The sequence below is a fragment of the Pongo abelii genome, chromosome 11 (assembly GCF_028885655.2).
Source record: "Pongo abelii isolate AG06213 chromosome 11, NHGRI_mPonAbe1-v2.0_pri, whole genome shotgun sequence".
In the NCBI taxonomy this organism is placed as follows: Eukaryota; Metazoa; Chordata; class Mammalia; order Primates; family Hominidae; genus Pongo; species Pongo abelii.
In genome coordinates, this window is record NC_071996.2 from 100391872 (window position 1) to 100408363 (window position 16492).

The window sequence follows — 16492 nt, forward strand, 5'->3', positions numbered from 1 at the left end:
GGAAACCAAAGAGCCAAACTGAACCTATGTGGCTGCAACTTTTTTAGTTTCTTATTAAAGAAAAAGTTCTCTGGTTTTTCAACACTAAGTTCCCTTATTTTGAAAACAACCGAAAGAGCTCAATTTTGCAAAAATGGCACAACCACAACAGAGTGCAGTGTGATAACAATACAGAGTCAACTAAGATTAAAAATTGGTCTACTAAGACTTTAGATATAATACGTTTTATTCATCTAGTGGTACTTGGTGCTCACAGGGCACTGTACAACAAATTTTAAAAATACAATATGAAAAAAATCAAACAGCCAGAGATCAATTCCATTAGAGGGCGATGGCCCACAGAAAAACCCACCCTGTCTCCTTAAGAACATTTCTTTCTTAGTTTGGCTTTAAGAAACACCAAAAGAAAATACAAAAGAAAAGGTCTTTGAGAAGATAGGTAAAACTTCACATAGCGTCTTCCACATATCACAAAATGCTTTCCTTATTTAATAATAAGCACAGAAAATAATCCAAATATCTGTGAGCCTCTATTTAGTCCCAATTTTTTAGGTCATAGCTTTCACTACTTCCCTCCTCTCTATCCTCAAATTATTTGCATCAGTAAAAAAAGTTAATTAAGGTGTAACAGTCTCCTTTGCTCCACACTGCCACTACAAAGCCTACTTTCCATAAAGAACCAGAGGCCAAGCAAACGTAGGCTACTAAGTACTTGAAGTGAAAATACAACTAAAATTTCCTGAGTCATTTAACATCAAATTTTGGCTTTGTAATCTATTTGTATTCAATTCTCAGTCATTACTGAAGGTCATTTGACATCAACCATAGACAGCAGTGAGATTTAAAGTTGCATGGAAGTACTGCTGAAAACTTCTAACAGAAAGATGAGTTTGGAGTGTTTAATTTTACTACAAAGTGACATTTTCAGAAAGTCGTCATACAAGGAATGATGAGGAGTTACAAATCCAACTTGGAAACCCTTAATGCTCAGTATCAATTTGTTGAAAGTCAATTTTTTTTTTTTTTTTTTTTTTTGAGATGGAGTCTCTGTCGCCCAGGCTGGAGTGTAGCAGCGCAATCTCGGCTCACTGCAAGCTCTGCCTCCCAGGTTCATGCCATTCTCCTGCCTCAGCCTCCCTGGTAGCTGGGACTACAGGTGCCCGCCACCACGCCCGGCTAATTTTTTGTATTTTTAGTAGACGGGATTTCACCGCGTTAGCCAGGATGGTCTCGATCTCCTGACCTCGTGATCCGCCCGCCTCGGCCTCCCAAAGTGCTGGGATTACAGGCATGAGCCACCACGCCCGGCCACAAGCTGTTTCTTAACTAAGCTTCTGAAGCAGGAACTCCTGAAGTGTCAACAGGCAGTTTTACTTACAGCAGTAGTTATATACTAATGCTGCTTGCAGAATTTATTTTCCCTTTAGAGTTCGCAGAAGTACTACCACATGGAGACAAAACAAAACAGTAAAAATAGTATAGGTAGTAAAAAGGCCAAAACTAAGAAATTTGGGGCCATAACATTAGAAAAGTTTGAAAATATACTTTACATATTTGCTTAAAAAATTAAGTCTAGTACTGCCTTAATGCTTGGTTCCTCTACCATTAAATGGCATTTCATTCCGTTTATGCTGAACTCTTAGATCAACTTATTACTGAATACAAAGCTAAGCAAACCTAGACATTTTAGCTGCTGCCACTGTATATTATCACAGTACATAAGGAATCTGTAACAAGGTTTTTCTCCCCTTCTCCATTATACTGTTCTTAAAGGTAGAGGGCAGGTCTCATGCACCTTTGCATCCCCTGCATATAAGCACAGTGGCTGGCACACAGTGGGTGCTGAATAGGTATTTACTGATGCATTGCTGAGTAGTGGCTTATAACATGGAGAAAAGCCCAACATTGTCCTGTTCTATCAGCATTACTTAGGTATCCTCACTCCTAATAGGCAGAAAGCAGTTTTGAAGTAAAGTTAAATTCCTCACTTGCTAAACACAGCAGACCTGTCAAGCGTTGGACAAGACTTAAATCACTTCCTTTAAATGTGTTCATAAAGCATTTTGAGAAATCATGAGATGAAAGGCGCTATGTAAGTACAAAATATTCAAGACAGTTTAGCAAAAGTGCTACTTTTCTACGATGACGGAATGGTTGTGCTAGTTTGAGGGGAACACCCCCTGAGGCTACTCTTCTTGCTGTCATTATTAACACAACAATGGAATTTTGACAAAGATGCCATCACTTTATATAGTTTTTATTTGGCTAACTACTTTCTATAAACCAAGTGACAGAAAATGAAATTAAGCCACTTATTCCACATAAATCAATACTTTATCAAAGTTCCGCATTTTACAAGTCATGTTCAAAAAACACACACAAATTAGCATTTTGTACACAAATGTTTATTTCTCAATTAAACATTCCCTTTAAACACAAGGAATGAGTTCTAAATCTTCATAAAGATGAATTAAAAATGAAATCCCTCCAGTATAGTGTATGTAATCACTGTGTTCTTGGTCACTACTGGCATTTACTGTTTAACATCAAAAACAAAGACAGGTTATTTAAAAATCATGCTACTGGATTTCTAGCTCTTCCTCTATGACCAGTTCTACACTGATCTGCAATGTTTAAAAGTTTACATCACCAAATCAAAGCAAGTTTAAGGTGTGAAGTAGCTGTGCATTAAACACAAAATAAACAATAAAATTATAAGATATAGTCGAGTTCATAACGAATATAGGTGTTCTTATCATCGTTGTAGATTCTTGGGTAATGTGCTATGAGAGCGTCCTGGGAACCAATGTAGATGGAGTTGTAAATTTTCCAATATACATCTCTGACTTTCCGGGCTGGGTGAAACAGACCCTAAAATAATTGAACAGTTACATTATTTCAATTTTCAAGAACATACATAACCTTAACAAAATTAACAAATCATAAAGATATGATTCAAAATTATTTCCCTTGGGGAGTTGGGGGGGACCTAGTAATTACACAAAGCTGCAACGGAAGAGACAAAACTCACTCCCCCCTCACCACACAATTGTTCTACCATATGGCACAATATACCCTATTGATAATCAGGAAAAGTAACTTAATTCAATACACTACTTTTCTTGCTAAGTAATCTTTTTAAAATCTTTAACTTACAGGGAGTGCGGGGAAAGGGGAGGGAGAGCATTAGGCCAAATACCTAATGCATGCAGGGCTTAAAACCTAGATGACGGGTTGATAGGTGCAGCAAACCACCATGGCACATATATACCTATGTAACAAACCTGCACGTTCAGCCCAAGTATCCCAGAACTTAAAGTATTGTTTAAAAAAAAAAAAAAAAATCACCGATAAAAAAAAAGATCTTTAACTTACCTGTAAACAATATTGCAACATTCTACATGGTCCAATAGCAACTCTCAGGCCCTCTAGGGCTCCCATAACTGCCTGAATTACATGAGGAGATGTCTCAAACACATTGGGCCATACATAGTTCAACAAGTGATTCAGCGAATCTTCACAACCAAATCCATAAACCCCAAGTGACATGTGCTGTACCACTGCACTAGCCGTCTGTCTGTGTACAAGGTCTCTATAAGGGAAGGGAAAAAAGTCCTTTAAGATACGGTCTTATAAGAAAGGGGAAAAAATCCTTAAAGATACGGTCTTAGTTTTACAGGAAATATTCACCGGCCCATTAGAAACTAAATTACTAATTCAGTGCACTGAATACATGTGAAGTCATCCTAACATTTCATGTATGTAATATATCCTTTAGAATAGCTTCCACTTGAGGACTTTTGCTTTAATAACTCAAGCTTCACTATGGCTCAACAATTAAGCCGTATTTTCTAATTAACTTTTTTTTTTTTTTTTGAGACGGAGTCTTACTCTGTCGCCCAGACTGGTGTGCAGTGGTGTGATCTTGGCTCACTGCAACCTCTGCCTCCCAGGTTCAAGCAATTCTCCTGCCTCGGCCTCCTGAGTAGCTGGAATTACAGGCGTGTGCCACCACGCCTGCCTAATTTTTGTATTTTTAGTAGAGACAGGGTTTCACCATGTTGGCCAGGATGGTCTCGATCTCTTGACCTTGTGATCTGCCCGCCTCAGCCTCCCAAAGTACTGGGATTACAGGCATGAGCCACCGCGCCTGGCCTTCTAATTAACTTTTAAAAGGAATATGAGCAGGAGGGCTCTGTGAAGTCTTGGCTTTATTATGCTGCTAAAGAGAAGGCATGTGATTCTAACATATGAATAATAAACAGTAATATGTTATTTTAAACTTTTTTCTCTTTTTTAAAATTATTTTTCAGGCCAGACACAGTGGCTCATGCCTGCAATCCTAGCGCTTTGGGAGGCCGAGGCAGATGGATCACCTGAGATCAGGAGATCAAGACAGCCTGGCCAACGTGGCGAAACCCCGTCTCTACTAAACATACAAAAATTAGTAGGGCGTTTTGGCACACGCCTGTAATCCCAGCTACTCGGGAGGCTGAGGCAGGAGAATCACTTGAACCTGGGGGGCGGAGGTTGCAGTGAGCCGAGATTGTGCCACTGCACTCCAGCCTAGGCAACCAGAGTGAAACTCTGTCTCAAAATAAAAAGAAAAATTATTTTTCTTTTTTATTTTTATTGTTAGAGATAGGGAAGGCCTTGCTATATTGCCCAAGCTGGTCTTGAGCTCCTGGGGTCAAGCGATCCTCCCACTTTGGCCTCCCAAATCATTTTAAACTCTTGATTATAAACTTAAATCTTTACTAGTATTTCAGATACTGGTATATAATAGGTAACTAAATTAAAATTAAATTCCCTTCTCACGTAAAGTTTAAGTTTCATTCAATAACTCAATTTGGGGAGAGGAACAAAAGATCAATAATTTTTTCAAACCTACAGAAATAACTATCATCTCCTATGTTAACTGAATTTATGTTCATGAAAAATCAATGAGTTATTCATTCCACAATTATTCAACCAAGTATGAGCTCACTAGCTAACACAATGGGATTTGCAACGGGTATGAAAATGAGTTTCCAGGCTGGGCGCGGTGGCTCACGCCTGTAATCCCAGCACTTTGGGAGGCCAACGCGGGTGGATCACGAGGTCAGGAGATGGAGACCATCCTGGCTAACACGGTGAAACCCTATCTTTGCCAAAAATACAAAAAATTAGCCGGGCATGGTGGCATACGCCTGTAGTCCCAGCTATTTGGGAGGCTGAGGCAGGAGAATCACTTGAACCCGGGAGGCAGAGGTTGCAGTACGCCAAGATCATGCCACTGCACTCCAGCCTGGGCAACACAGCGAAACTCCGTCTAAAAAAAAAAAGAGTTTCCACACTTTGCTCCAAAGATAGTAACACAGACCATATCAAAGAGAAAAGAGAAAAATACTTGTATTTACTAATATTCTTGTTTTTCCTATTTATTTTAATAATGTCATTCAGCATAAGAATGAAGCAGTATTCCTCATTAATAAAATTTCCAACTGAAGTATTCTTTTCATTTAGTAATTTTCAATGGAATTACTCCCTCAACTTCTTAGTACACAGAACAAAGTTTTTAACTGCAGGTGACACACATTAATGACTGCACTATGGTGCTCAGGCACTTCTCACTGAGGAATACGGAGCAAGGGTGATTTACCCTCATTTTTTTTAGCCCTGGGCAGCCAGGCCTTTACAGAGCACAATTCTTACTTTGTCTCCATGTCTTGCATATATACGTTCTGGTAACTTGTCGAGTCCAGTTAAGTCTCCCTTTCAGAAGGTTATTAATGAGTAACTTTAATCTGTACACAAAAGTATTTGAATGGGCTCTGATTTAAGTAACTTATCTCTCCTGAAAAATAAAGAGCCAGTGAAACAGTTCTTCCCCTTACTACGCTTGCACTTTCCTTTGCACTTTCTTCAGTTACTTCTGTGTTTAAGGCTGTATGTCAGTCTAGATGGTAAAAGGTATTAGCAATCTGTCAAATAACTCGAACAGTACTGTACTGGTGGTCACCATCTGAAACACCAGGCACCTGCAATAGGAAGAGTACAGCTCTGGCAGGCTACTGTTCAGTAATTCAAAGGTTTAAGAGAAACCTGTCCTTTACCTGCAACAAAAAGCTAAAAAGATCAGGTCTCTGCCCATTAGCTTCTGCTCATGATGTCCTCTAACTATATTTGACCGATTTTGAAAACAAAAGATTATCAATCAACCCTTTTCAAAATTTATTTAGTTCAATAGATATGAAAAGAGATTTAAAGGGGGTGGAGGAACTTGAAAGAAAGTCTGGGGAATCACTACAGCGTGCACATTATTTTAAAATAATAAGTCATATTTACAAAGTCCTAAGACTCCAGGCTAGCATTTTTTTCTTTAACTATGTTACAGTAAAAAGTCATCTAATAACTATTTCAGGATGTTCTAAAATGAAGGAAGAGATATAATTATTTTCTTGTGTTTAGTTCAAGTCACTTACCTATCCATTAAAGCATCTTCAAGTAACGGTGTTACGGCATAAATGTAGTCTTTTCCCATTTCACCAATATATTCAAACAAGAAGGAAAGCGATTTTAACACTCCATTTTGAACATTCAGTTCAGGAACTCTGTATTCATTCATTAAGGCAGGGAGTACTGTGAAGGGTGAACATGTTTCTGCAACAATAGCTATTGCTACAGTGGTACAAACTCTGTTCTGCCTTTCTTGAACTTTGAGGTTGTTTAGAAGTGTAGCCAATACATCATGAGGGCTGAAAAAAACAAATCGGTCAACAAGCTGTTACATTATAAGTCAAAAATTTATGGAAGGAAAAAAATGCATAAAGATGAAAACTTTTAAGTATTAATAATTACAGGGAACTCAGTAATTTTATAAAATGCAATAGTTTCAAGTCACTGGCATTGTTTCTATATAAAAATTTCACATAAATTAAAAGGTCAGTTTAAAAAAGTTAACTCTGAGAAGATCAGAGGTCACAGCTGTACAAATTCTAAAAATTTTAAGTTAACTCAAATTAATTTTCAAATGTAATTTTCAGTTTTTAAACTTTCTGAAATATAAAGAAATTTAACTAAATGTTTAAAGTGAGTAATTCTCTGAGTTGTCAAAATAGGCACTAGAACTAGGTAGGAGTGGTGAGGGGAATATCCGAATTGTAGTCTCCCATTATAAACCATATAAAATCTCTTTTCCTTTTATCTTTCCTCCCACACAATTTGCTGCATCTATTTGCCTCTTCTTTGACATAAACTTAGAGGGACATTGGGGCTAAAAGCTTGCACAACAGCTATTTTGCAAATGTCTTGACTCCATCACCAATGAAATAAATATTATGCTACCAAAATAGGAAAGGAATGAGTATGTGTTAGGGGAGGGGGTGTTGTCTGGTTAATTCTACCTAATTAATCAGACATTCACATGTCATATTCCTTGAAAACATTTTCTTAAGCCACATGGACATGTGGTGTCTCGTTTTCTACAATGACAGTTTTTTCCTATTTTAGTTGTGATGGAGTGGAAGCAAACAACCACAGATTATCTCACAAAGCAGCTATAATTCAGTTAAATCTGTGGAGTAATGTTAGAATAGCATTTTTGTTGTTTTTTTTAGAGACAGGGTCTTGCCCTGTCGCCCAGGTGCCCAGGTTGGAGTGCAGTGGCACAATCACAGCTCACTGTAACCTTGAACTCCTGGGCTCAAACAATCCATAATAAGATTTTTAAAACATATAAAGCATTAATATGAAACTTAAATTATGCTGTGAGACTAAAAACTTGCCTTAATAGTTTAAGCAATATCCTAGAAGACCAGCACACATTTTAAATTTTTCTGAAAATGGTACTGTTTCCCTCCCTGAAAACACCTAAAGTGTAATTAAAGTAAATCTTAAACCCTTCCATCTATTTTAATTAAGAATTTAAGACTACAGGATGGGCGTGGTAGCTCACACCTGTAATCTCAGCACTTTTGGAGGCCAAGATAGGTGGCTCACTTGAGGCCAGGAGTTCGAGAACAGCCTGGCCCACATGGTGAAACCTCATCTCTACTAAAAAATACAAAAATTACCTGGGCGTGATGGTGCATGCCTGTAGTCCCAGCTACTGGGGAGGCTGAGGCAGGAGAATCACCTGCACCCAGGAGGCGGTGGTTGCAGTGAGCCAAGATTGAATCACTGCATTCCAGCCTGGGTGACAAAGCGAGACTCCGTCTCAAAAAAAAAAAAAAAAAAAAATTAAATTTAACAACACATTCCAATAATCAGAAGGTCAGTGGTTAAATGAAGAGCTTTCTCAACTGCATTAGTCAGACCATGCCTCAAACGAGATTTCTACATGGAAGTATTTTCCAATACCACAATGGATTTATTATAAAGTAATTTTTTTTAATGGAAGTAAATAACACTCACCCAATGGCCTTTGCAATATAACCAAATGTGTTGACTGTGGCTCTACGAATAGCCTTTTTGTGGGCTTTTAAGAGCTCTAAAAGCTCAAAGCAAATCCTCATCCACTCTCTTGCAGATACATATTCAGCTCCCCTAATTTAAAAAATACACGTATTAATTATTGTGACATTAAGAAAAGTTTTAAGGATAAATTTGCAAATTCAGTTCTAAAAACTTGATTAACTCATTTTAAGCATTAAATAAAACTTACTACTCTTCAGAAAGGCTGAAGAGTTAGTCTTACAGGTATAGTCCTAAAATTACATTGCCACCCCCATTACCATCCAAATTGAAATTTGACTGAAAATACTAATACTGGATAGCCTAATCTTATACACTTATATTAGTGACATTAAGGAAATTTTGCTAATTGAATACAAAGTGGCCAAATTTGAAAATTGATACTGCTTATAAAAATGTGTGGGTAATCTGCTTACCTGTCGGCAATACGACCAACAAGATCAATACAATTCTCTTGTACTTTTTCATGTCTGTTCTTTAAGATGGGGGTGAGTCTAGGCAGCAGATCTTTAATTGGTGGAGTCATCTTATGCATACCTATTTAATAGAAGTCAATAAACTATCAACATTTGAATTGCAACTTTTGTTCACTTTCCTTTTACTTAGCAATGTCATATATGACTATGCATAAATATAAACTTACAGCTGCCTAGGAAAAGAGAAAGCCCCGGATTCTGACCAGACTCAGAATCGTTTTTAACTTTTATTAACAATTTTTGATTATGTATAGAAATGAAAGAAATCAGTGAAGTGATTTAAAGGATGATGGATACTCAATAACAAAAAAGTTTTGTTTGATTCTGAAATGTATTTGTGCACTGACATTTAAATATGGGGACAGCTTATGTTCCGGCCGTACACAACAATATAAGCCAGAGGTAAACATGTAAATAAAGCAAAAATTTCCAGAAAGGGCCCCCTTACCCTTTAACTGCAAAACAAACAGATCTCCAGTCTCCCTGCAATGCAGGGCATACTTGGATGGTATTTACACCTACGAAGAGAGAAAAAAGGAGGCAGCTGGCAGGGGCTCTTGCTCTAACTAGAATCACTTGCTCTGATTCTCTCTCCATTGCTCTTCCCATGCCTCTCTGACAAACAATATGGTTTAAAACTCCCTGAAAACCAGAGCCCTGCAAGTGGCCATGTAAATGATTTCTGGCAAGTAGCTATCTTCAAGTATAGAGGACTGGGTTGCATTGGAGATTATATGCAAATACAATAGTTTAAAAATGTGTATCGCATAAATACCTCTTACAAAATGAGGAAAAACAAACAGTGGCTCTCTCACAGTCAGCTATTTTGACTTCTGCTAGGTTATCAGAGCCTCTAAACTCTGCAGGAGTTACATTTGGCAACAGTTATAATCAATTTTAAAAAAAGATTAAATACAAGAAACCATATGTTTTCTTTGTCATACTGCCCTAACAGAATAAAAACTTTGCGCTCCATATCCAAGACCATTTGTAATACAGCTGTGTTATGGGTTAGAAAACTGAATGGACAGTATTTAAAACTTGGGTATGTAAATAAAGACAATAATTTGATCAGTTCACTTTTCTCTCTGATTATATTCCTTGAAACTGATCACAAGCAAAAAACCTGTCATAATCACTAATTCAAGGTTTAAATATATATATATATATAGTTCTAAAACTAAATTAAAACTTTAGGATTGCCTTTTCACCCCGCAGCAGAACATGGCAGAATATATTTCACCTGACACACTATTTACACTAGGGTCCTGTATTCCATGACTGCAAAGCTTTTTGAGCTGTGACTACTCCCACCTCTCATGTAGGTCCTAAACTTACCCTTTTTTTCCTCTTTAAAGTAAAATATAAATGGGTTTTGGGAAACAAGACTTTTGTGACATCCCCCGACTTAACTACAATCTTGAAGTGCTTTTAAAAAACTAACAAAAACCTCCCAACTCCTAAATAAGATCTTACTTACAAAAAAAAAGAGAAAGAAAGTTAAAACAAGAAAAAGTCTTATGTAATCAGCAAATTCCATACCTATGACATTTACAATGGCCTTCAGTGCTCCAAGAATGCTGCCCAATACTTCAGGGTACTCTTCACCCAAATACTCATACAATACAACACCCAAGTGTCCCATCAATTTTTCCTATAATAAAACAAATAATGTTAAAATGTTACTATTTACATTAAACTATTTGGGGAAGAAGTAAGAATTTGATACAAAAGTTTACCTCTTGACAAGTCTTCATGACAACAGCAGTTCGAGAAATCAAGTCAGCTGCCTGTTGCCTAACTTTTGCAGATTTGTTATTTAAACGCCACAAAACTGTACCACAGATCTGAGGCAAGTATGGTTTGACTCGTTTACCAAGAGCATTAACCACTGTGCCAAAGCCGTTCAACATTACTGAGTCCTAAAAAATAAATTTTAAAAAAAGACATATTCATTTGGTTTATGACTGCACAGTTGAAATATACTAATAGTCAACCTTTTCTAACCACCCAAACATCTGTTGTTGTTTTTTTACATCAAATCTTAAAACTTGAGGTAGAATAATATTTTTTGGTAACCCACTGAGCATTTTAAAAATTACTTCAAATTCAATTGCATTCTAGAAAAATTTGCTTGACAACTAATATGCTTTTCTACAAATATTAAAGTCAGTAGCAATGTGCCATAATAGTTTTCATTACCTCTGTAGTCTGTTCTTGGAAAGCATAAAGAATACCATCAATCAGTTGTTCTTCAAGTTTATGATCAATATCTGCTGCTCCCAAATTGCCCATAATTTTCTCAATTGTCTCCATCACCATTTTTCTGTACTGTTCAGCTTCATCTTTCAGATCATCCACAATCCTGGATATAATTTCTGCTGCACCTACTTTGTTCGCCAACTCCACAGTAGTATCAACTAACTAAAAAGAACAGAAAAACAAAAAACCTTTTAGACTGCTCTTCCAAGGAAATAAAGCAACATCATGAAAACCAAATACTCTAAATATACTACTTATTTAGCTAATAAACATGGTAAGAATGATTCATTGCTACTTATTAAAGTTGAAGAGAAAAGTGACCAAACATCAAAAAATGAGTATAAGTTAACATGATTCAAGGTAAAACTGTGTCCATGTTTCATCTAGCCAGATAAAGCACTGAATTTACCAGACAAAAACATCAATTCACAGTTAGTATTAATCCTTGAAACCAAAATCAAAATGGAAGTTAACTGGCTGACTAAAATCCATCTCCTTTCATAATCAAGCACATATAAACTGTGAGATAATCAAGGCAAAAAAATAATATATAACATGCATTCAAGTTGACTAAAAAATGAGTTGAAAAGACTTTTGAGAATATTCTTTTACAATAAAAGCTTACCTGTCGGTAATTTCTTCTATCCAAAGCCATCCTGTGCTGCCAGAAGTGTTTAAAAAAGGGAGGAAGAATCTCTGTTTTAATGTAGTTTGCTTCTACACCATCTGTCCCACAACACTGTTTTACCACCTAAAAGGTTAAGAAATAATAATAAATCAACAGACCTGAAATGAAGAGAATACTCATTGCTGATTACGTGATTTTAAAAAATAAAATTTAAAAACAAATCAAACAGTACTCGTGTAATATACAGTTTTTTTTGTTGTTTTTTAAAAACACTTTAAAATTCTGTTAGAACCATGAAACAAATCCAGTTTACATTAACAAATCTGGAATAATTACCTTCAGCACAATTTTCTTCATTTCCTCATCAGGAGATTGGAATTCTCGAATAAGGATTAACATCACTTCTCTAGTATAGTAGTTGGCATATTCTGCATCCATAAGAGGAATAAGATACCCAATAGCCTTCAAGAAAGCAGCCAAACCCTATTTTTAAATAAAAAATAAATGTACTTTAATAATTTAATGTCGCCTTAACTTTAATGAAGATAAATCAAAAGGTAATTGGTGGATTTACCTTTCCTCTGTGTTGGCGGATACCCTTCCATAAAGGCTTTAACACAGAATCAAAAGATTCGATACCATAAGGAGTTGCTGCTTCAGCCAAGGCAGCAATGGCCAAAGCACTGATGGTCCGAACTTTCTGCTGCTCATCCACAAGACCTACAAAATCAAACACCGGTTTTAACTATGCCCCAACATTACCTAAGTTACACAATATCATCCAGATTCTCGCAATATTATCAACTATTTAGCCAAACTGCAGAATATGTTCACATTAAACAAAATTAGGTAAAAGCAAAATACAAACCATAGCCTGTCAGTAGATAATATTACAAACCCATCATAAAATCTATAGTTTGTGTAGCTATGCCTTTCCATTTATCTCCCCAAATCCGTAGCCCAAATTTTAGGACAGCCGTCCTATTAAACATGGACAGGCTGTGTGTGTACCTCTAGTCCCAACTACTAAGGAAGCTGAGCAGGAGGATCACTTGAGCCCAAAGGTTTGAGTCCAGTCTGGGCAACATAGTAAGGCCCTGTCTCCTAAAGAAAAAAAAAAAAAGACAAAGTTACATTACAACTTACCATGTTCAATGATTTCAACTAAACTTCTAAGATGTGGCAAGATGGCACAGCCCATAAGAATAGCTATCTGTTGTACAATCTTAATACCAGTGTGTCTCGCTTGCCAGGACTTCTTGCTTTTGCACACAGCTTTTAAGAAGGGCAATAAAGAAGGAATGCCCAGGGCAGAGGCTACAACAGCAAAAGCTCTAGCTGTTGTGTTACGGACATACTCATCCATGTTATCTATATCAGGTCTCATGGTAGAGATCATAGTAGCCAGACCAGCAGCCTAAAAAGTAAACAAAGAAAGGACAGTCATGAGTTGGTAATATTAATCTTCAACCATTTCCTTCCATAATCAAATAATTCCATAAACAGATATAAATTTTCTTCTCTAGAAATTAAATGTAAATACCTTTGCCAAATTAGAAATGATCTCTCGACCTTCCACTCTAGCATAGTAATCTTCATCAATCAATAGCGGTTCAATGACCACAAGGATCTGAAAAAGAGAAAAAAGAGAAGAAGCTACACTTTCACATCAATTACTGATGAAATGCTCATGTACAGAATTAAACATACATAAGAAATTTAGAATTATCAGGACTTTTGTTAATCAAGGGACAAACTGTTTAAGAATTTTAATTATACAAGTTCAAACTCCAGACAGATGAAAATTTAAGAGAGCTATTAGTGACACACTAATATTCAATATTTTTTAAAGAAATAACTTATACACCCTATGAACATACTGCACCATAATTACCATCGGTGAAAAAACTGGTTCTTAATACTAACTGGCGTTAGTTCTCATATGTTCTCATCCTAATCTAATTTCAATAAAAGCAAATGAAAAAATTAAATAATATGAACCTCTTATGGCAAAGATGACAAAAACTAACATCTGTACATCTGTATAAAACTATATTTGTACATGTATGGTGTGTACTTGTGCAAAGGAAAAGGTCTAGGAGAATATGTAAATTTAACACTGATTAACTGAAAAAGTTAAAACTTTAAACTATCAGAAACACTATTAAGGAGAACAAACCTTATGCACATATGGACGAACTAAGTCATCAAGTTTGTACAGTATCCTATCAATAACTTTCACAAGTAAATGACGCTCTTGATCCTCAAGTGTAGGAGACATCAGTAAAGGAAGAATCTGATTAAACAAAGGACCAGCTCCAAATTCACGAGCTTTATCAGTAATCTGACGCAATGCAGCCTGGGAAAAAGAGCAGAGTAATAGGTGCGGTGGTTTCTTTATAATCAAACATTTTGAATGAGCAAATTACTCAAAGAAGATTTTCCATAATTTAATATTTTAGTGTTTACTTTTACACACATTTTACATAGACAGCATGAGTTCATTTCCATCCAAATTACTCTGGAATTTCAATTCCTGTGATAGAAATTTTATGTTAATTCAAAAGAGTAATTTAATAGAACAAAAGAACCACAGAGGTATGTACTAAATGCCTTCATTTCCCCTAAAGTATCTTCCATTTCCAAGGCACATATAGTGTTAACATAATCTCTCACATAATTTCACTAGTTATCTTCAAGCTTTAAGCATATTTTAAAGGCCTTGAGAACAAAAAGGAGAATCTCATTTTTCAGCATCTTTATTAACCAAATAATTTTTTTTTTAACCAAAGCATCTTTTTTAACCAAAGAATTTTGTGCTAACTCCAGCTGGGAACGGTGGCTCACCCTGTAATCCCAACACTTTCGGAGACTGAGGCAGGAGGATCTCTTGAGCCCAGGAGTATTTAAATAATAATAAAAACAAACGGCTGGGCATGGTGGTTCACGCCTGTAATCCCAGCACTTTGGGAGACCGAGGCAGGTTAATCATTTGAGGCCAGGAGTTCAAGACCAGCTTGGCCAACATGGTGAAACCCCGTCTCTACTAAAAATACAGAAATTAGCAGGGCGTGGTGGTACACGCCTGTAGTCCCAGCTACTTGGGAGGCTGAGGCAGGAGAATTGCTTGAACCCAAGAGGCGGAGGTTGTAGTGAGCCAAGACTGCACCACTGCACTCCAGCCTGGGCAAGAGAGCAAGACCCTGTCTCAAAAATATATATATAATATTAATAATAAAAACAAGCAAAAAAGTTAAATCCTTCACACTACATAAATTTTTTCCCCTCATGCTATGTCCTTGATAAAGATGAAGATAGTAATTATAAATTCCTAAATACAAAAATATAACACTACCAAAAGTTAATTTTTTACGGGCAAGGCTTTCTAAATAACCTTTACCAATTTGGGCTATTTGGGAGAGTAAAGGAAAGACCACACTCCACAGCGGGCTATACCAATAGTTCACTACTATTTTGTGGTCTACATTTCCTGGTGAAAAAATTAAAAACATTTTTAAAAATATAAACATGGCCAGGTGCAGTGCCTCACACCTGTAATCCCAGCACTTTGGGAGGTAGGCCAAAGCAGGAGTATCACTTGAGACCAGCCTGGGCAACATGGCAAAACCCTGTCTCTACAAAAACTACAAATTTTTTAATTAAATAAATAAGCAACAAACATGACAATTTAACAAACTGAGACTTACTTTTCTCATTGGTGGTGTTCCATTCTTAATTTTTAAAAGCAACTTCATTATTTTTCTCTCTTTTTGCTCTTCTGGACTAAGTGTTGATTCATCAACATCAACCTATAGTAAAAAGAAAAAAATGTTAAGGGAAGTTGAAATGTTATGATTTATAATTCTGGAACACAATTAATAGTTTATTTCTGCTAGTATCACTTACCAATAGTTTATCAAAGTACTGAATATCATCAGGTTTTAAAAATGGAAGATTTCCAGATGGCTGGTCATTAACACTTTTCATAGTTCGATCTTCAGTTTGCATGTGGAAACCAGTCATACCACCCAAAGGTGTTGGAGTAGCTGTCAGCTTTCGAGCTGGAGTTCGAATAGGAACATAACCAGCTGGAGGAGGAAGTACCTAATAAAAGTTATAAGACAGTTTAGGATTTTCTTAACTTAAAAAACAGCATAATGAACAATATTTGCACTTAAAATATTTTAGTTTATTAGCTAATAAGGTTTTTATTTGCTTGGAGACAACATCTATCTTGCTTTTCTATCTTAATTAGAAACTTAAAATATATACTTCTCATCCACTAACTGATTATATCAGTGGTGTAGGGAACTGAGGAAATACAAGAGAAGAGCTTAGAAAATACTAATCACATTCAAACATGTTGTGGGTCAAAATGTCAAATTATTAAAAATTTGAAAATTATAAAATCTGAGTCAGCAATTCCAAAAAATGCTCTAGTTCAGCAAATAATGTTTCATAAGATTTATATAAAATGGAAATAAGCTCATATGGGGCATATAACATAAAAAATTGTATTTTAGTATTAAAATATCACATAAATTTTTACACTATAAAATCTTTTAAGTGTAAAACTCTACAAAAATTAGTTAAATGCATAAAAACTAAAACCAAAATGTTTGCCAAAGCCCTATAAAATACACACCACCTTATCAAACCTTTTGCAAAACGA

At 36.1% G+C, this 16492-nt stretch overlaps 1 protein-coding gene and 1 non-coding gene across 3 annotated transcripts in view; one reads left to right on the top strand and one right to left on the bottom strand.

Annotated features, from left to right (window-relative positions):
• Positions 1–2383: 2383 nt before the first annotated feature.
• SF3B1 (splicing factor 3b subunit 1) overlaps positions 2384–16492 on the bottom strand; it is a 46020-nt gene continuing 31911 nt past the window's right edge. The window contains exons 10-25 of one of the 2 annotated variants that reach the window (XM_024243192.3): positions 15727–15924; positions 15528–15629; positions 14000–14179; positions 13364–13450; positions 12967–13237; positions 12395–12540; positions 12157–12303; positions 11818–11943; positions 11133–11354; positions 10670–10852; positions 10473–10584; positions 8871–8991; positions 8395–8526; positions 6465–6737; positions 3376–3592; positions 2384–2871 (exon numbers count right to left, since the gene is read on the bottom strand). In XM_024243192.3, coding sequence (XP_024098960.2) covers positions 2713–2871; positions 3376–3592; positions 6465–6737; positions 8395–8526; positions 8871–8991; positions 10473–10584; positions 10670–10852; positions 11133–11354; positions 11818–11943; positions 12157–12303; positions 12395–12540; positions 12967–13237; positions 13364–13450; positions 14000–14179; positions 15528–15629; positions 15727–15924 — 2676 coding nt within the window. In that variant the 3' untranslated portion in view covers positions 2384–2712. Of the gene's footprint in view, positions 2872–3375; positions 3593–6464; positions 6738–8394; positions 8527–8870; positions 8992–9378; positions 9449–10472; positions 10585–10669; positions 10853–11132; positions 11355–11817; positions 11944–12156; positions 12304–12394; positions 12541–12966; positions 13238–13363; positions 13451–13999; positions 14180–15527; positions 15630–15726; positions 15925–16492 lie in introns of those variants that run through there. The other variant, XR_010136070.1, reaches the window with a different exon arrangement.
• On the top strand, positions 15172–15308 carry LOC112132476 (small nucleolar RNA SNORA4). The gene has a single exon (XR_002914242.1). It is a non-coding gene; the product is annotated as a small nucleolar RNA SNORA4 (small nucleolar RNA).